Source organism: Lithobates pipiens, unplaced genomic scaffold (genome assembly GCF_037356315.1).
Source record: "Lithobates pipiens isolate NorthernLeopardFrog02 unplaced genomic scaffold, aLitPip1_a1.2 Scaffold_22, whole genome shotgun sequence".
NCBI lineage: Eukaryota > Metazoa > Chordata > Amphibia > Anura > Ranidae > Lithobates > Lithobates pipiens.
In genome coordinates this window covers 43,807,963-43,835,950 of record NW_027507784.1, presented here as the reverse complement: position 1 = coordinate 43,835,950, position 27,988 = coordinate 43,807,963, and the positions used below count along the sequence as shown (strand labels likewise).

At 43.5% G+C, this 27,988-nt stretch overlaps 1 protein-coding gene across 2 annotated transcripts in view; it reads left to right on the top strand.

Moving 5' to 3' along the window:
• Positions 1-27,988, top strand: part of LOC143923705 (uncharacterized) — a 167,141-nt gene that overhangs the window by 77,366 nt on the left and 61,787 nt on the right. Inside the window, exons 11-13 of one of the 2 annotated variants that reach the window (XM_077447509.1) lie at positions 3,909-4,208; positions 8,977-9,324; positions 15,898-16,197. In XM_077447509.1, the coding sequence (XP_077303635.1) occupies positions 3,909-4,208; positions 8,977-9,324; positions 15,898-16,197 (948 nt within the window). The remainder of the gene's footprint in view (positions 1-3,908; positions 4,209-8,976; positions 9,325-15,897; positions 16,198-27,988) is intronic. The other variant, XM_077447510.1, reaches the window with a different exon arrangement.

Genomic DNA, 27,988 nt, shown 5'->3' with positions numbered 1-27,988 from the left:
CAAACTCTCAGGCCTGTCACAATGGACACAACATAGTGACCCATGCCCTCATGTATACAGAGAGAAGACAGACAGAGGAGTTTTTTACCATGACAGTGTCAGACTAGTCTACACCACTAGAGAATCTTCTGTTACTCAGGTACTTGCATTACTTCTTCCCATGCAGGAACTCCCAATAATGAATGTCCTAATTGGAATGTAGTTCCATGAGTAAGACATTTTTACTGAGGTATCAGTCTTCAAGACAAACAGGGATGTCCCTTCTTTAGTTAAAAAGGAAGTAGTGCTCCAGTGTTGAATTCATCAAACATTAAACTAAGCTTCCATGGAGAAAACAGGTGCTTTGTCTTCAGAAAGGTATTCCTCCATAAACTCTACATAGTTAGCCCCCCTATCCCAATCAGAATAGTGCTGCTCCCCCAGATGGGGAGCACAAGTCTCCAAAGAACCCATATAGTTGCTGTCTTATCTTCTGGCAGAGTGAAAAGGGTTCATCTGCACGAGTCCTCTCCTGCTCACCACCCTCTATCTGTGATGCTGTCTGCTTTAAATCTCACAGGAGTTCAGTGCCCAGTTTTGTCACAGACCTCCCCAAGATGGCACCCAGAGCCAACAACAGAAGAGGTATTATTCCTGTGCTAGGCTTTCCACAATGCTAGATATAAAGGGAAGAACTTCCACTAAAAACAATTCCACACTAATAAAATAAGGACAAGTGGGGACATCTAGGATCAGAAGTGAGACCTCACTAAGGGAATAACAATGGGAGACTAATACCCAGTTACACCCTGTCCAAGGCAGAGGGCAGGAATCTGATTGCTCAGGAAGCATGAGCACTGGTGACTGAAGGACTGGCTATGCTGAATGCCAAACCGTTTGAAACATGAATTACCAGCAGTCCAGTTCTATAGCCTGATACTATCACAGGCTAAGTGAACCCTCGCTGCAGTACATAGTACTGTTAAAAAAAAAATAACAACAATTATAACTGTATACTCAGCTTGGCAGCAATACATTACTCCTATATGGCAATGCCCATATATGGAAAATGAGGAGCTCACAGGGGAGACAGACTTGATAAGGAATGAGCCTCCACAGTCTTAGGAAACCATCTTTTCAGAAGTTATGGTCACCAGTGGCATCTTTCATGAATATCCAATATCATTTCACTTGCAATCTCATCTAACAGTACCTTTTATATAAAGACTGTTCATTCTGTATTGCTCCCTCTCTCCTGTCACAGTTCTCTAGATAGCAGCTGTGAAAACTCAAATCTGAAATCAGACTCTTGTAGAAAAAAAATCAGTTCTTATACAGTTTATCTGCAGTGGCATCATCCCTTTCTTGATTGGCTGAAACTATTATTTTTTAATGGAGATCAGCAAATAGAAAAATAGTTAATGAGGGAAGGAGAGATGAAGGAAGCTTAAGTAAATGCAAACCAAAGAATTTTACACAAAGAAAAGGGGTTGCAGGCATATACCCTGCTAATGCTGGACTTTAACCACTTCAGCCCCAGAAGGATTTAGCCCCTTCCTGACCAGAGCACTTTTTGCGATACAGCACTGTGTCGCTTTGACAATTGCGCAGTCGTGCGACGTTGCACCCAAACAAAATTGACGTCCTTTTTTTTCCAACAAATAGAACTTTCTTTTGGTGGTATTTGATCACCTCTGCGATCTTTTATTTTTTTGCGCTATAAACAAAAAAAGTGACAATTAAAAAAAAAACAATATTTTTTATTCTTTGCTAGGATAAATATCCCCCAAAAATATATAAAAAAAATGAATTTCTTTCTCAGTTTAGGCCGATATATATTATTCTACATATTTTTGGTAAAAAAATCGCAATAAGCGTATATTGATTGGTTTGGGCAAAAAATTTAGCGTCTATAAAATAGGAGATAGATTTATGGCATTTTTATTATGAATTTTTTTATATTAGTAATGGCGGTGATCTGCAATTTTTATTGTGACTGCAACATTATGTCGGACACTTTTGACACCATTTTTGGACCATTGTCATATATACAGCGATCAGTGCTATAAAAAGGCACTGATTACTGTGTAAATGACACTGGCAGGGAAGGGGTTAAACACTAGGGGGCGATCAAGGGGTTAAGTGTGTCCTAGGGAGGTGTTCTAACTGTGGGGGGATGGGCTACCACTGACATGACAGTGATCACTGCTCCCGATCACAGGGAGCAGTAGATCTCTGTCATGTCACCAGGCAGCCCAGGGAAATGCCTTGTTTACAAAGCCATCTCCCCCCGTTCTTTCGCTCATGACACAATTGCGCGCCTCTGGCAGACATTGAGTGTACGGGTCCCTTGGGCACGGTCATGGAGCACACGGCACGCCCACAATGCTGTGATTTAAAGGAGAAGTACCTGTACGCCCGTTTGCCCAGCTGTGCCATTGTGCCGATGTACATCGTTGTGTCCTGGTCGGCTAGTGGTTTACGCCATGACGTGAGGCAGAAACCATGATAGTATAAAAAATATAGTTTTATTTGTAACCATTTTAAATTTCAAAGAGTTTATAACAGAATGTACAACATAGTAAATATCAAAAAAAGAGATTGTGCAGGTAGCTCAGTCCTTAAAAGGTTGACGCGTTTCACTGGATTGCCGAGCTTCTTCAAGACCCATAGGTTGAGTATCATATTAACCACTCGCCACCGTCCACCATCAAATGATGGCTGGACTGTGCGGCTCTCATTCTGGATGGACATCATATGATGGGCTACCAGAATGACTGCTCTCACGCACCCCCGGGGGAGCGGCGAACGCAGCTGTGCTGTGTTGCTAGGACACGGTGCGACCCCGATCTGTGTAAAGACCCATGGCCGTGGCTCTTTAACCATGTGATCGGCTGTGTCCAATCACAGCCAGTCATATTTAAACACAGAGATGCCAATAATTGGCGACCTCGCCTCACACTGACAGAGTGTGAGGAGAGGAGAGCCAATCAGCGGCATCTCCTCACAAGGGACAGCTAGGTATGTAATCAGGGCACTGAGCAATCAGTGCCAACCAGTGCCCACAATGGCCACCAATCTGTGCCCACAAGTGCCAGAAATCAGTGTCCACAAGTGCCAGCAATCAGTGGCCATTAGTAAGGTCAGTTAATGCTGGCTATCAGTGCTGCTCATCAATGCCCATCACTGCTGTCCACACCACAGATGTTTTGATGCTTCTAATGTTTTAGCCATGTGCCCTTAATAGGATACTCAACCTATTGGTCTCGAAGAAGCTGCGCAATCCAACAAAACCTGTCGACCCTTGAAGAATTGCGCTACCTGTACACCTCGAGCTTATTTCAAAGAAGTATGATAGAAGGTGTTAGAAAGTTACTGTATCATATCACTGCACAATCTCTATTTTTATATCTACTATGTTGTACATTCTTTTATAAACTGCTTGGAATTTTAAATTGTTACAAATAAAACTATATCTTTTACACTATCATGGTTTCAGTCTTATGTCATGCCATTAAAGTCCAGCATTCGCAGGGTATATCCCTGCAACCCCTTTTCTCTGCTCTATGATTAGAATTAGATTGTGGCATGGGTAGAGGTCTTCCTTTGGAATTTTACAGAAAGTTTTTTTTTTATTTATTACTGTACTTGCAGCTTGACTTCACTACAACCATGCATGCAAAAGAAGCAAAACACAATTTATTTAGCCTGATATGTATGTATCTGTATTTTACCACTATCAGTGTCATTATAAAACTGTCAGTGTAGTGTGGCCCTTCTACAAAATCGATGTAAAATGAATGATTACAGACCCTGGTGATGTTTATCTTTTGTGCATTGAACAATTATAGATGAAAATGGCGGTGTTATAATAACTCATCCATGTTAATAAATGAAGCCTACTGAATGATTTTAATGTCTACTATTAGCAAAGCCGCAACTCCTGGACCCTGTGAAGACAAGTCTATGTGATGGTGGAGATGTCCTCTGCTCTCTGAACCTCCAGAATTTTTACCCCAAACAATTGAAGCTCAGCTGGAGATCAGGAGAAGATCAGCTGAAGTCCAAAGAGACGTTTGAAGAGAATAACGATCATACATATAGTGTGTACAGTAATTGTACTGTCCCAGGAAAACTATTATTAAATCCCAACTTCAGCCTCCATGTGACCTGGAGACACAAATCTCTGGAGAAAGAGCAATCACAAGTCCTGTCCTGGAGAGATCCGGGTAAGAGCACAAAAAACTACTCTGGATCATAGTTTGGTTTTTATTTCATCTATTGTACAGCATATGAAGACTTTAAAAGGGGGCGGGAAGTATCAGCAATCATGTGACCACTATAATTGGCTGTCACAGTGGTCACATGGTCAGAAGCCATCCCGATGTCTACTGATATAGACGTCTTTGCGTTTTTTTTCTGACATTTTTTCACAAGTTTTTATGCATGATTTTGGTGCGTTTTTACGGGTTTTTATACATTGTTTTTGGGCTTTAGTGTTTTCTCATTAGCCAATAGAGAAAACTATCATCTGTTGCATCATTTGTTGCTAGGTTTTTCAGCTTGTTTAGCTTTTTTATAATCTTTTTTTTTTTTTTGTTAGGATTAGGCCGCGTACACACGGGCGGATTGTCTGGCCAACTAAGTTCGTCAGACAATCCGACAGACAGTCCGTCCAACTTTTGAATGAACGGACTTGACCACACACGATGAACAGACAGTCCGCCGAAAGCTTGCGCGATGACGTGTACGACGGGACTAGAAATTCGACGTCCAATACACTGCAATGCAACCTTTGGCGTGTAAATCCTTTCTGAGCATGCGCCATACTTAGTCCGTCGAACTAGCCTACTCACGAGCGGATTGTCCGCTGAAACCAAGTTTGGACGGACAAAATTACGGAAATTCCGAAAGACTAAGTCCGTCAGACTGTCCGCTGAAAAAGTCCACTGAAGCCCACACACGAGCGGATTGTCCGCTGAAACGCGGTTCAGCGGACTAAGTTGGGCAGACAATCCGCCCGTGTGTACGCGGCCTTAGAGTACGGTAAGGGTTAGAGTTAAGGTTAGGGTTTGGGTTAGTGGCTAATATTTTATTTATCGTCCTATTATTTATATATTTTGTTAAGATTAGGGTGTTCATAATACTACTACTACTACTACTACTAATAATAATAATAATGATAATAATAAATGAATAAATTCATGTAAAATAAATACACAAATAAAATAAAAATCATAAATTAATACTATGTAGTAATAAATTAACTCCTAACTCTTAAAAATAATAATAATAAAGTAATAAATAAACATCCTAATCCTAACACAAAACAAATGAATGCATTGTTGTTGTTGTTGTTATTAATAATAATAATAATAATAATAATAATAATAAATATTAGCAGTATTATTTATATTATTATATAAATATTATTTTATAATTATTATTATCATTATTAATCTTTTTTCTTTATTTAGGCTTGGGTCTTTAATGTTTTATTTTTAAGGTTAGGGGTTAATTTATTTATTATTATATATTATGAATTTTATTTGCTTATTTATTTATGATGATTTTAGTTATTTGTGTATTTATTTTACATTTATTTATTCATATATTACCATCTGTTTTTCCTTCTTTTTTTTTTTTTACATTTTTAGCAGAAAATTGCGCAAAAATTTGTAAGTGCACAAACATTTGAAATTGGCATTTCCATTCAATTCTTTGGGTATAAAAATGGGCCAAAAAATGCACAATTCTGCCCATTTTGAGCTACCAAATAAAAGCTCCAGAACTTTTTTGAGCTTCAAGCATTTGACTTCAGGTGACATGATGTGAACCATCTCCATAGAGAATAATACATTTTTTCTCCTCCAGCTTCCAACTTCAAAATGCTGAGGTGTGAATGGGGCCTTATGCTACGTACACACGATCGGAACTCCGGCCAGAAAAAGGCCGATGAAAGCTTTTCATCGGAAAATGCAACTGTGTGTATGCTCCACCGGAATTTAGCTGGCCGAATTCCCGCCAGCAAAAATTTTAGAGCATGTTCTCAATTTTCCATATGGAAAAACTTTCTATCAGAAATTCCGATTGTGTGTATGCATTTCCAACACACAAAAACTCACGCATGCTCAGATTCAACTACGAGATGGAAGCTATTGGCTACTAGGTGTTAAACTTCCTTTTTCTAGTCCTGTCGTACGTGCTGTACGTCACTGCGTTCTTGGTGGTCGGAATTTGGTGTGACCGTGTGTAGGCAAGACAGCTTGAGCCGAATTCCTTCGGAATTCCGTTGGGAAAACCCTCAGAGATTTTTCTGATGAGAATTCCGATCTTGTGTACGCGGCATTAGAGTAGTTTTCGGCAGCTCGGTCTATTGTGCTGGGAGTGCACAGGGAGCACTCTCCCAGCACAAAAATATTGCCCGTCCAGTGATGTATAAGTGCAACATGTAGGCATTAAGGCTCAGCTTTTTGCCACTGCACATGGTGCATAAAGGGATTAAAGTGATATTAAAACCTTAAAAAAAACCTTATTAAAAAAGTCTTTAAGCATTTTCAGCAGATGATTTAATCTCTTACTGAGTATGCAGCTTTTTTTATCTTTTAATCATTGGCTATGTCGCATTTTAAGTTGGTTCCATGATCACTTCAATAGGTTCCCTGTTTCAGTGGGCTCCCTTCTCTCGCAGCATCCTATGGAGCCACCCTTGTATGTAGGGGCTAGAGTTGTGTTTTCCTTCGCTGTGTGCATCAATAAAAACAACCCTGGTTCTCTGCCTATCTATCACAGCGCTCCTTCAGTGTTACCTACAACTCTGTCTCCTCCTCTCCATTGCCTCTTTCTGTGAGGCTCTGTTCTTGGACCCCTTCTCTTCTCTATCTACACCTCCTCCCTTGGTCACTTGATAACTGCCCACGGCTTCCAATACCACTTGACTCCCAAATCTATCTGTCTACTACTCACCTCACTCCTTCAGTCTCCTCTCGCATTACTAATTTGATAACTGACATATCAGCATGGATGCCACACCACTTCCTTAAACTAAATCTCTCTAAATCTGAGCTATTAATATTCCCCCTGCACATGCCCCCATCCATGACTTTTCCATCAAAATCAACAATGCAACCACCAGGCCCTCCCCTCGCGCCAGGGTACTCGGTTTAATACTAGACTCTGACTTGTCATTTCAGCCCCAAGTCCAGTCGTTGTCAAGAGCTTGTAGAATTCACCTCCGTATCATCTATAAAATTCACACCTTTTTAACAAATGAAACCACCAAGCTCCTCGTTTCCTCCCTTGTTATCTCTCGCCTTGACTATTGCAACTCCCTTCTCATTGGCCTGCCTCTCCATAGGCTATCCCCTCTTCAGTCTGTCTTGAACGCTGTTGCCAGACTTATCCACCTTACCAACCGCTCAGCGTCTGCCAACCCTCTCCTCCAATCCCTACACTGGCTCCCAATCAACCAGCAAATTAAAGTCAAAATACTAACCACAACATACAAAGCCATTCACAACTCTGCCCCGAGCTACATCACCAATCTTGTCTCCAAATATCACCCAAATTGCCCCCTCCGCTCTTCTCAAGACCTCCTACTCTCAAGCTCTCTTGTGTCCTCCTCCCATGCTAGTCTCCAGGATTTCTCCAGAGCCTCTCCCATCCTCTGGAACTCGCTATCCACTTGTCTGGCTATCCCCTATTCTTGCTACCTTCAGGTTATCCCTGAAATCTCATATCTTCAGGGAAGCCTATCACATCTCCAACTAATCTTTTAGGCCCCTTTCACACTGGATCGCGCAACGTGCTGGTGCTAAAGTGACGCTATATTTAGCAGCGCTTTACCGTTGTTTTAGCGGCGCTGATCGGCCAATAGTGGGGCAGTTTTAGCCCCCGCTAGTGTCCGAAAAAGGGTTAAAACGGCGCTTTGCAGGCGGGTTTGGAGCGCTGCCCTATTGTTTTCAATAGGAAGGGACACTTTAGGAGCTCCTACAGCCCTCCAAAGATGCGGCTTGCAGGACTTTTTTAACCATCCTGCAAAAGCACCTCTCCAGTTTGAAAGCCCTCAGGGCTTTCACATTGGAGTGCACTGAGTGGCTCTTTCAGGACGCTATGCAGACGCTATTTTAGGTAATAGCTGCAGAGAATGATTTGATGGGGGTGGCTCGGGGACAGTTAGGTGGGTGTGGGATAGGCTTCTCTGAATAAATGAGTTTTCAGGGAACTCCTGAAGGTGGACAGGGTAGGGGCTGATCGGACAGACTGGGACAGGGAGTTTCAGAGGATGGGAGAGGCTCTGGAGAAGTCTTGAAGGTGAGCATGAGAGGAGGTAACAAGGGAGCTAGAAAGCAGGAGGTCCTGGGAGGAGTGAAGCACGATTTGGGCGATATCTGCAGATGAGGTTGGTGATGTAGATGGGGGAGATGTTGTGAATGGCCTTGTATGTTATGGTTAGTATTTTGAATTTTACACGGTGGGGTAGGGGAAGCCAGTGAAGGGATTGGTAGAGAGGGGCGCAGTCACGGAACGATTAGTGAGGTGCATTAGTCTAGCAGCAGAATTCAAAATAGACTGAAGGGGGGATAGCCTGCATAAGGGTAGGCCATTAAGGAGAGAGCTGCAGTAGTCAACGCGGGAAATAATCAAGGAGTGAACAAGTTGTTTTGTGGTGTCATTAGTCAGGAAGGGTGGAATTCTGGAGATGTTGCTGTTATCACCTCTTGTAGCATTGGTAGCATTGTGTTCACTAATTAAACAATTTCTAATTATATTAAGCTGAAATAATGCCTGTTCATTACATGACATTGACACGGATGGATACAGTCATACAGCTAATGTTAATAAAAAGAATACAATGTTTATGTTTTGCTGATTTGTTGAGTGTATGGTTTTCAAAACTGGATTATAGGTGTAAAAAAGCTGGATGTTTGGGTACATAGACTGCTAGAGAATATTTTAGGCCTATGGTGTTAATAATCCTTATATTGTTCTATAAAGGTCTGTCCTGGTGCCCAGTGATTGAGGAGGTCCCCATACCCCATCTACTAATGGAGAGACAGAACACTCTACAATACAACATCTCCGGATACTTCCCTGATGATGTCACTGTGATGTGGTACAGGAAGGAGAAAGGAGCCCAGGAATATATTCCTCTATCACAAGATAAGAAGTACCAGATCCCAGATATCCAGTCCCAGAGACAGTCCGATCTCACCTATTCCTGTACAGCCAGACTGCTCTTCACACCAATCCTGGCAGATGGAGAATCGGAGATCATGTGTAGAGTGTCCCACCCCAGCCTGGAGACACCCATAGAGAGAAGATCAGGACCTCTACAGGTGCAGGGTGAGTGATCTATGATTTATGGCAATTAAATATATACACACTAAAAGAATATTTATGGGGTCTATGTATAACAAAATTCACAACGCTGAGGTACTAAAGTGTTTGTAAAGGCTAAAGGTTTTCTATGCATGAAGGTAAAAAAACCTTCTGTGTGCTGTTCCCCCCACAGCCCCCATAATACTCACCTGAGCCCCTCTCTATCCAGCGATGTGCATAGGAGCCTCGACTGCCCTGGGTCTCTCTCTCCTCATTGGCTGAGACACAGCAGCGGGAGTCATTGGCTTGCACTGTTGTCAGTCACAGCCAGTGAGCCAATGAGGAGAGAGTGGGGCTAGGTGTCTTATGGATGCATAGCGCAAGGCTCAGGAGTAAGCACGAAACTTGCTATTGGGGGGCACTGGTCAAGGGGGAGGAGCCAGGTGTACCAGCGGGGGTATTCAAGAAGAAGAGGATTAGAGCTGCTCTGTGCAAAATCATTACACAAAGCAGGTAAGTATAAACTGTTTGTTTTTTTGTTTTGTTTTTTATGAAAAACAAACAAACCTTTGAATGATCAAATGAATAAGCGCCACATAGTTTGTAAAATGATCATCTCCTATGACCAGCTACATCTAGGAGTATATGTGTCAAACACAAGGCCCAGGGGCTGAATCCAGCCCTCCAGGCCATTTCATGTGGCCCTCGCAGCCAGCCTGGCTTTTTTTCACCTGGGACATGGCAGAACTACAAAGCTTTCTGTGAATGGCTGAGCCAGACTTTGTTTTGAGAGCGTGACCGATCCCCAAACCACTGCCAGAACACAGTGCTGTATACTAATGCCACATACAGTCCATATAGAGCTGTATTAGTGAAGGAAATAATTTGTTGGACCAACTTGGTCCTAATGAACTATTTAAAGTTCATTCTTTTAAACTATTGACAAATAACATGGAGTTAGGCAGTTTTTTTATATACATAGACTGCCAAATGTGAATTATGAATTTAGTATGTTTGTTTGACTATTATAAATCTTTAAAGAGGAAGTAAACAGTGATAAGTTTACTTCCTCTTTCATTCCCTGCAAAGGTAAAGCATAATGGACTACTATGAATCGCATAGTAGTCCATTATGTGTCACTCACCTGACACAGGAGCCAGCGATGTCACCGCTGTCCCCTGTAGTCCGGTGCATCCATCTTCTCGGTGGGTCTCGCTGCTCTGCCACTGTCATTCGGCGAAGCCACAATGACGTCACTCCCGCACATGCGCACGGGAGCCCCCACGCGTGGCATATTCGCTGTTGACGGTGCCGCGCTCAGTATGCCTGCGCGCCACTCTCTGCGGCGCATGCGCCATAGACAACGGTGCCTGTCTTTCGCCAAATATCTCCTAAACCGTGTAGGTTTAGGAGATATTTCTTCGACCTACAGGTAAGCCTTAATCTAGGCTTACCTGTAGGTCAAAGTGTGTTGTAAGGGTTTACAAGTACTTTAATGTTCTTCCAGGTAAGCCAATGGCAAGGAAGCCAATAAAAGCCACTCCGGACACTCGGGTGGTGACATTCTCTTATAAATTGGAGAACTTCTATCCCAAAGATATCCAGGTTGAGTGGTGTTACTGGTCAGGAGAGAATCTGAAACAACACTGCCCATCACTGGAGAATTATACACCTAATTTACATAGAACATTCACTTTTATTAATGGATGTACCATCCCTGAGAATCTCTTACACAACCTGGACTTCAGAGTGCGAGTGACCTGGAGACACAAGTCCATGGATTAGAAGGAATACAAGGAATTCTCTATACGAGATAAAGGTAAGAGAAATAAGCTTATAATAAAAAATGTAATATATTTCTCAGATAAAGACTCACCGCCAATCTATGGACAACCCTCTATCAAAAAACCTGTAAAAAAGAAAGAGGGGTAACTGAGTATACTGCTTGTATCAGAGGATATAAAATTACAAACAGTGGCATAGTGGTTACCACTTCTGTCTTGTAGCACTTAGGGCCCCAATTCAATTCCTAATCAGGACACTATGTGCGTGGAATTTGCATGCTTCAGCCTGTGCTTGCATGCATTTCCCCCCATACTACAAAGAGTTGCTGGGAGATTAACTGGCACCTGTCTTCATTGACCCTTGTATGTATGTGAGATGGGGACTTAAACCCTTCCATATACTCAGTGAGGTGACTGGCCTCAGGAGATACACATAGATTAAACAAATCCTGCTACATAAATTGTACCTGTTTACCTGTATCCTTCTCTTCTCTACATTAATTCAATTGCTCAATTTATAAAGCGTATCTGAGAGCTCAGAAAACAGGGCAGAGCTGAAATGACACACTGCAGAGCTCAGTGAGGAGAGCTCTGAGAGCTGATTGGAGGGAAGAGACACTCCCCCTTCACGCAGCACACAGAAACAGAGCTGAGGCTGAATTAGCTGGAGCTCCCTCCCCGTCACATTTTTTTTTGTCAGGAAAACGTGTCAGAAGTGATTCATGCTGATAGCAGAGGAAGGAGGCAGCAGACAGAAGTGGGGTAATTTACTAAGATGAATGCGCTGCTCCGGTTCATACCTTAATTTGTGGGCCAGATAAATTATTAATTGAGCATGTGAACCAGCGCACGCATAAGCGCAACAGAAAATATGCTGGCGCAGGAGATAATTATATGCCATTGATAATAGCGCACGGCGTATCATTAACAGTTCATTCACACAGGGGCAACACGATTTCCAGCGCGACTTTGGGAGGCAACTTGGACACAACTTGAGTATGAATCTCAGCACGACTTGGGGGCGATTTACAACACAACTTTAAATCACCCCCAGGCCAGGCAACTTTAATTTTAAATAAAAAAACGGCATGGATTCCCCTCCAAGAGCATACCAGGCCCTTCAGGTCTGGTATGAATATTAAGGGGAACCCCGCGCCCCAAAAAAATGGCGTGGAGGTCCCCCTCAAAATGCATAAAAGGCCCTTCAGGTCTGGTATGGATTTTAAGGTGACCCCTGTGCCACAAAAAAAATGGCGTGGAGGTCCCCCTCAAAATGCATAACAGGCCCTTCAGGTCTGGTATGGATTTTTGGGTGAACCCTGTGCCAAAAAAAATGGCGTGGGGGTCCCCCTCAAAATCCATACCAGACCCTTATCCGAGCACGCAATCTGGCAGGCCGCAGGGACAAGAGAGCGCCCCCCTTCCTGAACCATACCAGGGCACATCAACATTGGGAGGGTGCTTTGGGGTACCCCCCAAAGCACCTTGTCCCCATGTTGATGAGGACAAGGGCCTCATGCCCACAACCCTGGCCGGTGGTTGTCGGGGTCTGCAGGCGGGGGGCTTATCAGAATCTGGAAGCCCCCTTTAACAAGGGGACCCCCAGATCCCAGCCTCCCCCCTGTGTGAAATGGTAAAGTTTTTGTACCCCTACTATTTCATCCAAAAAGTGACAAAAGTGTTAAAAAAAACAAGAGACAGTTTTTGGCATTTCCTTTATTAAAGTCTTCTTCTTTCCATCTTCTTCGGGTCTTCTTCCTTCCTTCCTTCCTTTCTTCCTTCCTTCCTACCTTTATCCTTCGGTTTCTTCCTCCATCTTCTTCCTCCAATCCTCTGCTTCTTGCTCCGGTGTTCTCGTCCGTCATCTTCCTCCACAGCGTCTCTTCTTCCTCGCTTCATTCTCGGGCCACTCCACTTAATGGGAGCGAGGAAGAAGAGACGCCGTGGAGGAAGTTGCCGGACCAGAACACCGGAGCAAGAAGCAGAGGATCGGAGGAAGAAGAAGATGGAGGAAGAAGATGGAGGAAGAAACCGAAGGATGAAAGAAGGAAGAAGACCCGAAGAAGGTGGAAAGAAGAAGACTTTAATAAAGGAATTGTCAAAAACGGTCTCTTGTAATTTTTAACACTTTTGTCACTTTTTTTGTGAAATGGTAGGGGTACCCCCTTACCATTTCACACAGGGGGAGGCCGGGATATGGGGATCCCCTTGTTAAAGGGGGCTTCCAGATTCCGATAAACCCCCGCCTGCAGACCCCCACAACCACTGGCCAGGGTTGTGGGGATGAGGCCCTTGTCCTCATCAACATGGGGACAAGGTGCTTTGAGGGGTACCTAAAAGCACCCTCCCAATGTTGAGCACCCTCCTAATTTTAAGGGCATGTGGCCTGGTACAGTTCAGGAGCAGGCTGCTTGACCGCCCTCTTTTCCTGTGGCCTGCCAGGTTGCGTGCTTGGATAAAGGCCTGGTATGGAATTTCGGGGGACCCCCACGCATCTTTTTTTCTTAATTTATTTTTCTTAATGCTAACATGACCTGTGTGCAAATAGCCTTAAAAATAACATAAAAGTGAACCAGCGTAAAAAAAAAATCAAGTTGAGAGGTGCGCATGTTCAACTTGTGCAAATGCATTTACGTGGCTTGACATTTACTAAGATTTTGCCAGTGCAGTGAACCAACGCATTTGAATGTGTGCAAATGCCACTTGCGCATGCGCAGTGCATAAATTGACCTCACGCAGTTCTAAGTGTATTTGCAGGTGCAGCAAGCTTGTTCAGAGAAAGTTACTTTTCCATTCTATTTTGGGCATATTTATTACTTGGACAGTTATAACTAGGGATGAGCTTCGTATTCAAGTCGAACATACGTTCGACTCGAACATCGGCTGTTCGCCCATTTGGCGAATTCTGAACGTTATGGGCCGTTCGCGCCAAATTCGTGTGCCGCTCAAGACCCACAATGCACTGCGCCATCGCAGTGCATTGCTGGCTCATGATTGGCCAAGCATGCACTGTGACCCCTACATTTTTGGAAGTTTTTATTTTTTTAAGGAAAAAAATAATCCAGGAGTGATTAAATACCACCATAAGAAAGCTCTATTTGTGTGAAGAAAATGATAACAATTTCACGTGGTTACAGTGTAGCACGACCGTGCAATTGTCATTAAAAGTGTGGCAGCGCTGAAAGCTGAAAAATGGCCTGGGCAGAAAGAGGGTGTAAGTGCTCGGTATTGAGGTGGTTAGCAGCACATGGCTAAAACATTAGCATCAAAACATCTGTGGGGCGTACACAGGGGCTATAGCTCCTTTAGTGTACCTTAAAGTGGTTGTAAACCTTTACAAACCACTTTGACCTACAGGTAAGCCTAGATTAAGACTTACCTGTAGGTCCAAGAAATATCTCCTAAACCTACACGGTTTAGGAGATATTTACCTGAAGACAGCCACCGCTGTCTACAACGCATGCGCCATAGACAGCAGCGCACTGGGTAAGCTGCACATCGCGGCGATATGCCGCAAGTGTCGGCTCCCGCGTGCATGAGCAGGAGTGACGTCATCACTGCTCCGGCGAATCACAGTGCCGGAGCAGCGAGACCCACCAAGAAGATGGATAGCGGTGACTTCGCTGGCTCCTGTGTCAGGTAAGTGACACATAATGGACTACTATGTGATGCGATGCATAGTAGTCCATTATGCTTTAGCTTTGCAGGGAATCAAAGAGGAAGTAAACTCATCAGGGTTTACTTCCTCTTTAAGGAATGTGGATCAATCTGAGTCAGAGTATCCTTATTAATTGGTAGTTAGTTGTATATAGTTCCCAGGCTTTTCTTAGATAATATAGTGGGTAGTATTGTTTTTGCACCCACTTCGAAGCTATATATCTGATAGATTCAAATAGATCTCCATATGGAATGTGGAACTCTAGAGGAATTATCAAAAAGAGTGCTCCCTAGGGTGTCCTTTGATAAAGGACCAATGGCCAGTCACTTCACTATATACAACTAACTAACAAGTAATAAGGATACTCTGGCTCAGATTACAAGCTTTAGGGTACAGTAAAGGAGCTATAGCCCCTGTGTCCACACCACAGATGTTTTGATGCTTCTAATGTTTTAGCCATGTGCCGTTAATAGGATACTCAACCTATTGGCCTCGAAGAAGCTGCGCAATCCAACAAAACCTGTCGACCCTTGAAGAATTGCGCTAGCTGTACACCTCGAGCTTATTTCAAAGAAGTATGATAGAAGGTGTTAGAAAGTTACTGTATCATATCACTGCACAATCTCTATTTTCATATCTACTATGTTGTACTTTCTTTTATAAATTGCTTGGAATTTTAAATTGTTACAAATAAAACTATCTTTTACACTATCATGGTTTCAGTCTTATGTCATGCCATTAAAGTCCAGCATTCGCAGGGTATATCCCTGCAACCCCTTTTCTCTGCTCTATGATTAGAATTAGATTGTGGCATGGGTAGAGGTCTTCCTTTGGGATTTTACAGAAAGTTATTTTTTTTATTTTATTACTGTACTTGCAGCTTGACTTCACTACAACCATGCATGCAAAAGAAGCAAAACACAATTTATTTAGCCTGATATGTATGTATCTGTATTTTACCACTATCAGTGTCATTATAAAACTGTCAGTGTAGTGTGGCCCTTCTACAAAATCGATGTAAAATGAATGATTACAGACCCTGGTGATGTTTATCTTTTGTGCATTAAACAATTATAGATGAAAATAGTGGTGTTACAATAACTGATCCATGTTAATAAATGAAGCCTACTGAATGATTTTAATGTCTACTATTAGCAAAGCCGCAACTCCTGGACCCTGTGAAGACAAGTCTATGTGATGGTGGAGATGTCCTCTGCTCTCTGAACCTCCAGAATTTTTACCCCAAACAATTGAAGCTCAGCTGGAGATCAGGAGAAGATCAGCTGAAGTCCAAAGAGACGTTTGAAGAGAATAACGATCATACATATAGTGTGTACAGTAATTGTACTGTCCCAGGAAAACTATTATTAAATCCCAACTTCAGCCTCCATGTGACCTGGAGACACAAATCTCTGGAGAAAGAGCAATCACAAGTCCTGTCCTGGAGAGATCCGGGTAAGAGCACAAAAAACTACTCTGGATCATAGTTTGGTTTTTATTTCATCTATTGTACAGTATATGAAGACTTTAAAAGGGGGCGGGAAGTATCAGCAATCATGTGACCACTATAATTGGCTGTCACAGTGGTCACATGGTCAGAAGCCATCCCGGTGTCTACTGATATAGACGTCTTTGCGTTTTTTTCTGACATTTTTTCACAAGTTTTTATGCATGATTTTGGTGCGTTTTTACGGGTTTTTATACATTGTTTTTGGGCTTTAGTGTTTTCTCATTAGCCAATAGAGAAAACTATCATCTGTTGCATCATTTGTTGCTAGGTTTTTCAGCTTGTTTAGCTTTTTTATAATCTTTTTTTTTGTTAAGATTAGAGTATGGTAAGGGGTTAGAGTTAAGGTTAGGGTTTGGGTTAGTGGCTAATATTTTATTTACCGTCCTATTATTTATATATTTTGTTAGGATTAGGGTGTTTATACTACTACTACTAATAATAATGATAATAATAAATGAATAAATTCATGTAAAATAAATACACAAATAAAATAAAAAACATAAATTAATACTATGTAGTATTAAATTAACTCCTAACTCTTAAAAATAATAATAAAGTAATAAATAAACACCCTAATCCTAACACAAAACAAATGAATACATTGTTGTTGTTGTTGTTGTTATTATTATTATTAATAATAATAATAATAATAATAATAATAATAATAAATATTAGCAGTATTATTTATATTAGTATAATTATTATTATCATTATTAATCTTTTTTTCTTTATTTAGGCTTGGGTCTTTAATGTTTTATTTTTAAGGTTAGGGGTTACTTATAATTTATTTATTATTACATATTATGAATTTATTTTATTTGCTTATTTATTTATGATGATTTTAGTTATTTGTGTATTTATTTTAAATTTATTTATTCATATATTACCATCTGTTTTTCCTTTTTTGTACATTTGAGCAGAAAATTGCGCAAAAATTCGTAAGTGCACAAACATTTGAAATTGGCATTTCCATTCAATTCTATGGGAATAAAAATGGGCCAAAAAATGCACAAATCTGCCCATTTTGAGCTACCAAATAAAAGCTCCAGAACTTGTTTGAGCTTCAAGCGTTTGACTTCAGGTGACATGATGTTAACCATCTCCATAGAGAATAATACATTTTTTCTCCTCCAGCTTCCAACTTCAAAATGCCTTATGCCATGTACAGACGATCTGAACTCCGGCCAGAAAAAGACCGATAAGAGCTTTTCATCGGAACCGTGTGTACGCTCCATCGGAATTTATTTGTCCGAATTTCCGCCAGCCAAAAATTGATAGCATGTTCTCAATTTTCCTGACGGAAAAACTTTCTATCGGAAATTCCGATCGTGTGTATGCAATTCCGACACGCCAAAAATCATGCATGCTCAGATTCAACTAAGAGACAGAAGCTATTGGCTACTGGCTATTGAACTTCCTTTATCTAGTCCCGTCGTACGTGCTGTACGTCACCGCGTTATAAATTATCAGAATTTGATGTGACCGTGTGTAGGCAAGACAGCTTGAGCTGAATTCCTTCGGAATTCCGTCGGGAAAACCCTCAGAGATTTTTCTGATGAGAATTCCGATCTTGTGTACGCGGCATTAGAGTAGTTTTCGGCAGCTCGGTCTATTGTGCTGGGAGTGCACAGGGAGCACTCTCCCAGCACATAAATATTGCCCGCCCAGTGATGTATAAGTGCAACATGTAGGCATTAAGGCCCAGCTTTTTGCCACTGCACATGGTGCATAAAGGGATTAAAGTGATATTAAAACCTTAAAAAAAACCTTATTAAAACCTCAGTTTTTAAGCATTTTCAGCAGATGATTTAATCTCTTACTGAGTATGCAGCTTTTTTTATCTTTTAATTCTTGGCTATGTCGCATTTTAAGTTGGTTCTATGATCACTTCAATAGGTTCCCTGTTTCAGTGGGCTCCCTTCTCTCGCAGCATCCTATGGAGCCACCCTTGTATGTAGGGGCTAGAGTTGTGTTTTCCTTCACTGTGTGCATCAATAAAAACAACCCTGGTTCTCTGCCTATGTATCACAGCGCTCCTTCAGTGTTACCTACAACTCTGTCTCCTCCTCTCCATTGCCTCTTTCTGTGAGGCTCTGTTCTTGGACCCCTTCTCTTCTCTATCTACCCCTCCTCCCTTGGTCACTTGATAACTGCCCACGGCTTCCAATACCACTTGACTCCCAAATCTATCTGTCTACTCCTCACCTCACTCCTTCAGTCTCCTCTCGCATTACTAATTTGATAACTGACATATCAGCATGGATGCCACACCACTTCCTTAAACTAAATCTCTCTAAAACTGAGCTTTTAATATTCCCCCTGCACATGCCCCCCTCCATGACTTTTCCATCAAAGTCAACAATGCAACCACCAGGCCCTCCCCTCGCGCCAGGGTACTCGGTTTAATCCTAGACTCTGACTTGTCATTTCAGCCCCAAGTCCAGTCGTTGTCAAGAGCTTGTAGAATTCACCTCCGTATCATCTATAAAATTCACCCCTTTTTAACAAATGAAACCACCAAGCTCCTCGTTCCCTCCCTTGTTATCTCTCGCCTTGATATTGCAACTCCCTTCTCATTGGCCTGCCTCTCCATAGGCTATCCCCTCTTCAGTCTGTCTTGAACGCTGTTGCCAGACTTATCCACCTTACCAACCGCTCAGCGCCTGCCAACCCTCTCCTCCAATCCCTACACTGGCTCCCAATCAACCAGCGAATTAAAGTCAAAATACTAACCACAACATACAAAGCCATTCACAACTCTGCCCCGAGCTCCATCACCAATCTTGTCTCCAAATATCACCCAAATTGTCCCCTCCGCTCTTCTCAAGACCTCCTACTCTCAAGCTCTCTTGTGTCCTCCTCCCATGCTAGTCTCCAGGATTTCTCCAGAGCCTCTACCATCCTCTGGAACTCGCTATCCACTTGTCTGGCTATCCCCTATTCTTGCTACCTTCAGGTTATCCCTGAAATCTCATATCTTCAGGGAAGCCTATCACATCTCCAACGTGCTGGTGCTAAAGCGACGCTATATTTAGCAGCGCTTTACTGTTGTTTTAGCGGCGCTGATCGGCCAATAGCGGGGCAGTTTTAGCCCCGCTAGCGTCTGAAAAAGGGTTAAAACAACGGCGCTTTGCAGCTGGGTTTGGAGCGCTGCCCTATTGTTTTCAATGGGAAGCGACGCTTTAGGAGCTCCTACAGCCCTCCAAAGATGCGGCTTGCAGGAATTTTTTGACCATCCTGCAAAAGCACCGCTCCAGTTTGAAAGCCCTCAGGGCTTTCACATTGGAGTGCACTGAGCGGCTCTTTCAGGACGCTTTGCAGGCGCTATTTTTAGCACTTTAACACCTCAGTGTGAAAGGAGCCTTACCACTTCCATCAGCTCATTCCTCACATTTTCAACCTTTTGTACCACCTGCCCCACCCTATTAGATTGTAAGCTCTTCTGAGCAGGGCCCTCTTAATTCTCTTGTATTTTATTGTATTATAACTATTGTCTCCCTTTTATATCTTAAAGCGCTGTGTAAACTGTTGACGCTATATAAATCCTGCATAATAATAATATTAATAACCCCATAGCCTAGGATGGCAAGACACTTCCTCCTCCTATCTTCTCCAAGCTAACAGACTGACAGGAGATTACCTTGTCCACTGCTCACTCTTTCCTGTAAACACTGGAAGTTCAGAAAAGCAACACTGAGTGGGCAGGAGTCAGCAGCACTAAAAGTTGTAAATTGAAAATGTCGAGATGAGACTCTTAAAAAGTTTACTGGCAATATATATTTTATTATGCTGAATGTGTAACGCTATAAAATGTTGTGGGTTGGAGGCGCATGCGCGGCAGCTCGATGGACGGTCGCAGGTCCTAAGAGCTCCGTTCACTCCGACCGAGACTTCCTGCTTTTGAGCCGTACGGAGAAGAGTTCCTCATCGCCAGCTCGCTCTCACACTCCAGCGGGCCGGTGCCATCTATTCGGCGACCGTTAACCACGGCGAGACGCAGTTTATCCCGGCAGTTAGCTCCGGAGATCCAGGCCGCATCCTCCGCCATGATGGCGGACGCCGCTTCCCCAGCACAAGGCCTGAATCTGCATCCGATGCCATCCATCACAGATCGGATCCCGTCTGACCCACACTCCAAGGATCGCCCTCTTCATACTGTGAGTTACCCGCAGATGTCCCTATCATCCCCAGCATCCACGGAATCTTTGCTGGGGAGATTTCAAGGGGGATCTCCTCTCACTCCTATGGAAGACTATCTCTCCTCTCCAGCAGCGCGTGGGGCTCCCCCATCTGCCCACACTAACCCCTCTGATCTCCCTTCTCTGCTTGAAACATTCTCTCAAATGCTATCGAGAGGCTTAGCTCAGAATGCTTCCCATATTACCTCAATTATTCAGGCTGACCTACAGCAACTTGGGGCCCGGATTGAAGCAATTGAAATAAAAACTGACCAGACTGTAGCCAGAACCATACAGAACACTGACAGGATCTCTGAACCACAAGAGCAGCTGGACACTGCTTATTCTAAATTAGATGACCTCGAAAATAGGAATCGACGCTACAACTTTAGGCTCCGAGGCCTACCTGAATCATTTAAAGATACAGATACGGTGGTACGTGCTTTCATCTCGTCACTTTTACCAGATCTACCTGAGCATCGTCTAGAGCTAGATCGTGCTCACCGAGCTCTTCAACCCCCTCGCCAAGATGGTTTACCTAGAGACATTGTGGTAAAACCCCACTTCTTTAAAACTAAGGAAGAGGTCATGCGAAAGGCCAGAGAGACTGAAAATCTTTCCTTTCAAGGTCATCCAGTCCAAATTTTTTCGGATCTGTCCCCATACACAATCCAACTGCGGAGATCCTTAAAACCACTTCTACAAGTCCTAACGCAAAACTCTATAACTTATCGCTGGGCATTCCCGTTCAGACTACACTTCACGTATGCAAACAAACCGTATGATTTTTCTAACTTCACCGATGGCGAGCGCCTGCTCCTCCAACTGGGCCTCATCTCACATTCTCCTGCTGACCCCGCGGACCCCAAGTCATCAAGTTCTTCGAAGAGACCACCTCCAACGAGCCCCGACAAGCCCCTCTGGCAGAAGCAGAAGGCTAAACGGTCTAAAGATGGATGTCTAACCTGAGAGGGCAAAAACTCAAGACAAGTCTTCTGTTTTGAACTTCCCTGACACTATCTCTTGTTTTTACACTCTTTGGTAAAAGCGCTCAATTGGCGCATTTTCAATTTTTCCCCCCTTTTTTTTTCAGGTTGTGAGAGTATATCCCCTCTCAGACGGGTGCGATCGGCACTGCCACGGACTTCCTACGTGACTTTTGACTTTTTATTCTTTACGTTTTTTTCTTTTTGTGTTTTTGGCTTTTCTCCTTCCACACTATAGCCCTAGCTGGGCTTTGCCACTATGAGCTGTAGCTCTTCTCCACACGGCTTTTGCTAACCTTCACAAGCTTAAGGCTCTCCCATTGTTGATTGGTTTAAATATCTTGTTTCAGGTTATATGCTTTTATTTTTTTTATTTTTTTTTTTCTTTTTATTTTTTTTTCATTGTGGGGGCTATTGATGCCCCTCATTTCTTTTGCTGGGACATTGAGCCTCGGGTGGGATCCGGTCGGAGTGGTTTGCACTGCGCCCCCTCCAGTCTCCGAGTGACGGACTGTTCATTCCTCTCACTCAGAGACTCCCACACTTTCCCTTTTGTTGGGAATCTCCCGAGACTTAGACTCTCGGGCCCTATATGCAGGGGACTGATGTGTGTCCTCCTCCCCTGCATTTAGTTTCATATGTTATATGCATTATGTTAGTTTGTGTTCACTCACAGTTAACCATAGTTCACAGGTGGTCAATTTTGTTTTTATTTTATCTCCGCAGGAATAGTCTTCTCCTCCCTATCCCCTCTTTTTCACTCCTCCTTTCCCGGGTCCACCAGGGCATCGCTCCGCTGACAATCTCTCTGCCTAGGCCTGTTGCTTTCCCAGCCTGGGATGTTCCCTATCGCTGCAGAGGTATGGTAAGAAATCCCTATATAACGTATTTGCTAAACCCTCTGACTCGCTATGTCTGACCACAAACACCCCCCCTCCTTTTGTATAGCTACACATAACGTGCAGGGGATGAACTCCCCCATCAAACGGAGGAAACTGTTTCAATTTTACCAAGCCCAAAAGATAGATGTGATTTCCATGCAGGAAACTCACTTTAAATCCACTTATAATCCCTCCTTCCTTCATAGTCGATTCCCCCAGTTTTTCCTGTCTAATGCCAAAAACAAAACAAAGGGAGTTGCAATATGCATATCTAAGAACCTTAGATTTACATCTACAGGAATATTCAGAGACAAAGAAGGTAGGTTTATTTTGGTTAAGGGATCCCTGGAAGGAACTGTCTACTCTTTTGTGTCATACTATGCCCCCAACAAGGGACAATCAGCTTTCTTTCACTCCATGATGTCCACTTTAGACCCTCTTTTAGAGGGTAAGATAATAATGGGGGGAGATACCAACCTCCCGTTTGATCATTCCTTAGATAAAGCAGGAAAAGGGTCAGCTCGAAACCGAAAACCTCCTAAACAGAGCACTAAGATTGCGACTACTCTACACTCGAGAGGATTAGTGGACATCTGGAGGGAAAAGAACCCCACTTGCAAAGACTTTACGCATTACTCAGCCCCCCATCAGGTACATGCCAGGCTGGATCACATCTTTATTCAATCACACACTATTCCATTGGCCGTAACATCAGAAATCCGGGACACATCGCTATCTGATCACTCGCTGGTGCTCCTTCGCCTTCAGTCCACACACAACCCCTGCACTAGATTCACTTGGCGACTTAATGAGGGTCTCCTTAGTGATCCTGCACATAGTGCGGAAATTTCCACTGCCATCAAAGAATACTTTTCCCTCAACAGGGAGCCCCATACTGCCCCGGACATTGTCTGGGCTGCACATAAAGCGGTTATCAGGGGGAAAATCATTCAACTTGCCTCTCAAGTAAAAAAAGGGCGGAAGGCTCACATAGACTCTCTATCCAAGGAATTCCGCCTACTGAGTAAAGCTCATAAGCGTAATCCCACTAGGGAATCCATGGAAGCCATGCACACAGCCAGGACTGCCCTCAATCTGGCCCTTACTACTGAAGCGGAGAAGCATTTGCGATGGTCAGGGGCACGGTTGTACTATCAGAAGGACAAGATAGGAGCTAAACTCGCAGCCAAATTATCCCCGAGGCTACGATCTTATACGTTCCCGAAAATTAGAGATCAAGATGGAACCCTAACACAGAATCCCCTCCGCATTATGTCTGCCTTCCACAAATTTTACTCCTCCTTGTATAAGGAAGATGAGGATATTCCACGGACCTCGGTAGCTCAATTTTTAGACACTATCTCCCTCCCAAAGCTGTCCCCAGACCATTCTACCCTACTAGAGGAACCAATTTCGGTGACAGAAGTCCTAGAGGTGATCAAACGACTCAAAAACAATTCAGCACCGGGGCCTGATGGGTTCTCTGTGGGATATTATAAAAAATTCGCCCCGATCCTTGCCCCCTCTATGGTTGATTTCTTCAACTCCACCCGGTCCGGCTCTACCCTAGATAAAGCCCTGAACTTAGCCTATGTCTCTGTCATCCCCAAACCTGGCAAAGACGCGTCCTTGGTTCAAAACTATCGACCGATTTCACTTATCAACAACGACCTAAAAATTTTAACTAAGGTGCTTTCTAATAGGATCTCAACATTTATTTCTCGATATATTCACAAGGATCAAGTGGGCTTTATCCCGGGGAGACAAGGACCGGACCAAATTAGGCGAGCAGTGGACATCATCTCTATCCTTAACTCTCACTGGGATGGCGGTCCCTCACAGGAAGGCTTTTTGCTGTCTATTGACCTGCAAAAGGCTTTTGATACGCTGACGTGGCCTTTTCTATTTCAAGTCCTGGAGAGATGGGGCTTCGGTCCTCTCTTTTTAGGGACCCTCCGTGCTTTGTACACCAGACAGGGGTGTCCACTTTCACCCCTGCCTAGCTATTGCCATCAGAGCCCACCCAGACATTAGAGGAGTGCGCTGTGGCCAGCAAGAACATAGATGTGCCCTATTTGCGGATGATCTCCTCCTTTTTGTTACTTCCCCTCTGATCTCCACTCCTAATATATTTGCCCTCTTAGACACGTTCGGATTAACCTCGGGCTTAAAAATGAATGCCTCGAAATCCCTAGCTCTAAATGTCTCGGTGCCCCTGAATACGGTTGATTCACTACAAAATCACTTCCCTTTTACATGGTGCCCCGCTTCATTGCCTTATCTAGGAGTCTTCCTAACATCTAATATTAACACTCTCTACTCGGCTAATTATCCCTCAGCCCTTGCAAAATTACAGACAGACTTACTATCCTGGTCCCATCTTGGTCTCTCATGGCTAGGTCGCATTTTCGCGATCAAGATGACGCTTATGCCCCGTATCTTGTACCTGTTTAGATCCCTTCCAATTCCCGTAAAGAAAGCCCAACTTCAACCACTTCAATCAAAAATCCTTCATTTCATCTGGGGTTCCAAAGGTTGTAGAGGTTCAAAACAATTATTATATAGACTCAAAAAACAGGGAGGATTAGCGCTACCCAATATTTGGTGGTACTACCAAGCGGCACAATTGACCCAGATATCTATGTTATATTCCAGGGGTCCCAAACCTGATTGGGTTAACATTGAAAGACAGGCTACCCCCCGTTTCACCATCGACTACCTCATCTGGGCTCCTCCTAGAAGCAGACCCCCGATTATGTCTCCCACCCTCTCCCATTCGCTTGCCCTATGTGATCGGCTGCACAAAAATCCTGCATTGATCTCGGAACTACGCCCGTTAACGCATGTTTTTCACAACCCCGACTTCCCTCCAGGTATGAATATTTTGGCCTTTAGTTGGTGGCTCAACAAAGGACTACTGAGGATAAGCAACTTTTTCAACGCTTCAGGCCCTATTTCACTCTCGTTCTGTTTTAAGAAACTTGAGATGCCCCACACCGAACAGTTTAGATACTCCCAACTAGCCCATTTCCTGCACTCCAGATGGCCTAATAGACCTAATCCTCCTACTGTCACGGCATATGAGTTATGGTGTTCAGACATCGCGAGTCAGAGGGGAGGGATATCCACGATTTATACGTCTCTAGCTTCTGCAATGTCCAAACCTACCTACGCGATAGCCTGGGAAAGTGACCCCAATATTACATGGGATAGTGACCTATGGTTCTCCTGTTTCCAGAGAGCCTTTATTGGGATCCTCAATGTTTCCCTGATTGAAGCTAACCTCAAACTTATCACGAGGTGGTACAGGGTTCCCGCCCGACTGGCACAGATCTTTCCGGAGGCGTCCCCTCTTTGTTTCCGTGGCTGCGGTCATATAGGTTCATTACTCCACACATGGTGGAATTGCCCACATATTAGGGGCCTTTGGAACAGGGTATTTGCCCTCATTCGCAAGCTGGTATCAGTTCCAGTTCCCCAAAGTCCGGAAATGGCACTGCTTAACCTCAAAGTGGAAAAAGCCAATAAACCATCCCAGGCACTCATATTTTTTATCCTTCTAGGCACCAAAATCACCATAGCTGCTCACTGGAAACAACGTTCAGTTCCATTCAGGGCTGTCAAATGAAAGATCTCATGGATTATGGCACAAGAGAAGCTGGTCAGTCGCATGATAGACAAAGCCTCATTCTTTGAAAAAGTCTGGGAACCTTGGGCCACATTCCACAAAATCCCCCTTCTCCCGGGATTATAACCCTGATTTGTTCTTTCTCTCCAATGCCCTGGTGGTTCCCCCTCCCCTCCCTGATTCCCCTTCGCCTTCCTCCCCTCCCCCCTCTTTTACACCTCTATATCGGACAGTTTTAAGTTTTGATTAGAGTTGACTATTCCCGTATCCTCCATGATACTTGCACATCTAACTGTTTCTATAACCACCTTATGGTTTACACGGCCTTACAATTTCCATGGCCGGAACAGGGTGTAGCGGTAACTATAATCTAGGTTGGTCATAGGTACTGTATTCATATTGAGCATGACACAGCCTGGGCTTCCTGGGTATCTCTAGGAAACTCAGTCTTCTGTGCTATTGTTAGTTCAAAGGTTTGATCTCAAATTTTCTGTAATTTGTCCAGACTCTGACGGACTATCCAGGTCTGGGCGGGGTGGGGGGGTACCCTACCACAGCAAGAGCCCTTTTCGGGGTGGTGGGGGGCCTGCTGTCACTCCTCCCAAGACCGCGCGCAATAGGGTGCAGGTGCGAGATGCACCCCCAATAACACTACTGAGCAGCGACAATTGGTGATTTAAGTGATCCCTAATGGCCCTACTTATCTGGAGGGCTGGGATCCATGCCTGGTTGATCTCCTCTAAGGACGTCTTCTTCAGCCAAAAAGGGTTAACCGATGTACCTATCCAGACCCTGACCACTGTTTTCTACATGTGAGGTGCCGTTACCCCCTTTGTTTTGTTTTTTTTTCTCTATGATTCGATTTCTATTTTGTCTGTTTTTTTTTTCGGCATCATATACCTCTTGTTGGACGGTCTTTGTTTCTTATCAAACATCCACTGTATTACTCCTTGATGATGTAAGGCTGAATTGTCATGTTATTCTCTTGTTTTGCTTTGCATAAAATCAATAAAAAACATTGAAAACAAAATGTTGTGGGTTTAGTACTGCTTTAATTAAACCCTGTATAGCAGTTATTGTCTGTCAGTCTCCCTCCATATCCTTGACAGCTGAGCATGAAAATTATTATTATTATACACGATTTATATAGCGCCAACAGTTTACGCAATGCTTTACAATGTATAGGGGGGACAACACAATTACAGTACAATACAAAGGTACAGGAGGGCCTTGCTCGTAGAGCTTACATTCTAAAGGGAGGGGGTGGTGATACAAAAGGTAATAGCTGCAGAGAATGATTTGATGGGGGTGGCTCGGGGACAGTTAGTTGGGTGTGGGATAGGCTTCTCTGAATAAATGAGTTTTCAGGGAACTCCTAAAGTTAGACAGGGTAGGGGCTGATCGGACAGACTGGGGCAGGGAGTTCCAGAGGATGGGAGAGGCTCTGGAGAAGTCTTGAAGGTGAGCACGAGAGGAGGTAACAAGGGAGCTAGAAAGCAGGAGGTCCTGGGAGGAGCGAAGGACGATTTGGGAGATATCTGCAGATGAGGTTGGAGTTGTAGATGGGGGCAATGTGAATGGCCTTGTATGTTATGGTTAGTATTTTGAATGTTACACTGTGGGGTAGGGGAAGCCAGTGAAGGGATTGGTAGAGAGGAGCAGCAGTCATGGATCAGCTGGTGAAATGTATTAGTCTAGCAGCAGAATTCATAATAGACTGAAGGGGGGATAGCCTGCACAAGGGTAGGCCATTAAGGAGAGAGTTGCAGTAGTCAAGGCGGGAAATAATCAAGGAGTGAACGAATTGTTTTGTGGTGTCATTAGTCAGGAAGGGTGGAATTCTGGAGATGTTGCTGTTATCACCTCTTGTAGCATTGGTAGCATTGTGTTCACTAATTAAACAATTTCTAATTATATTAAGCTGAAATAATGCCTGTTCATTACATGACATTGACACGGATGGATACAGTCATACAGCTAATGTTAATAAAAAGAATACAATGTTTATGTTTTGCTGATTTGTTGAGTGTATGGTTTTCAAAACTGGATTATAGGTGTAAAAA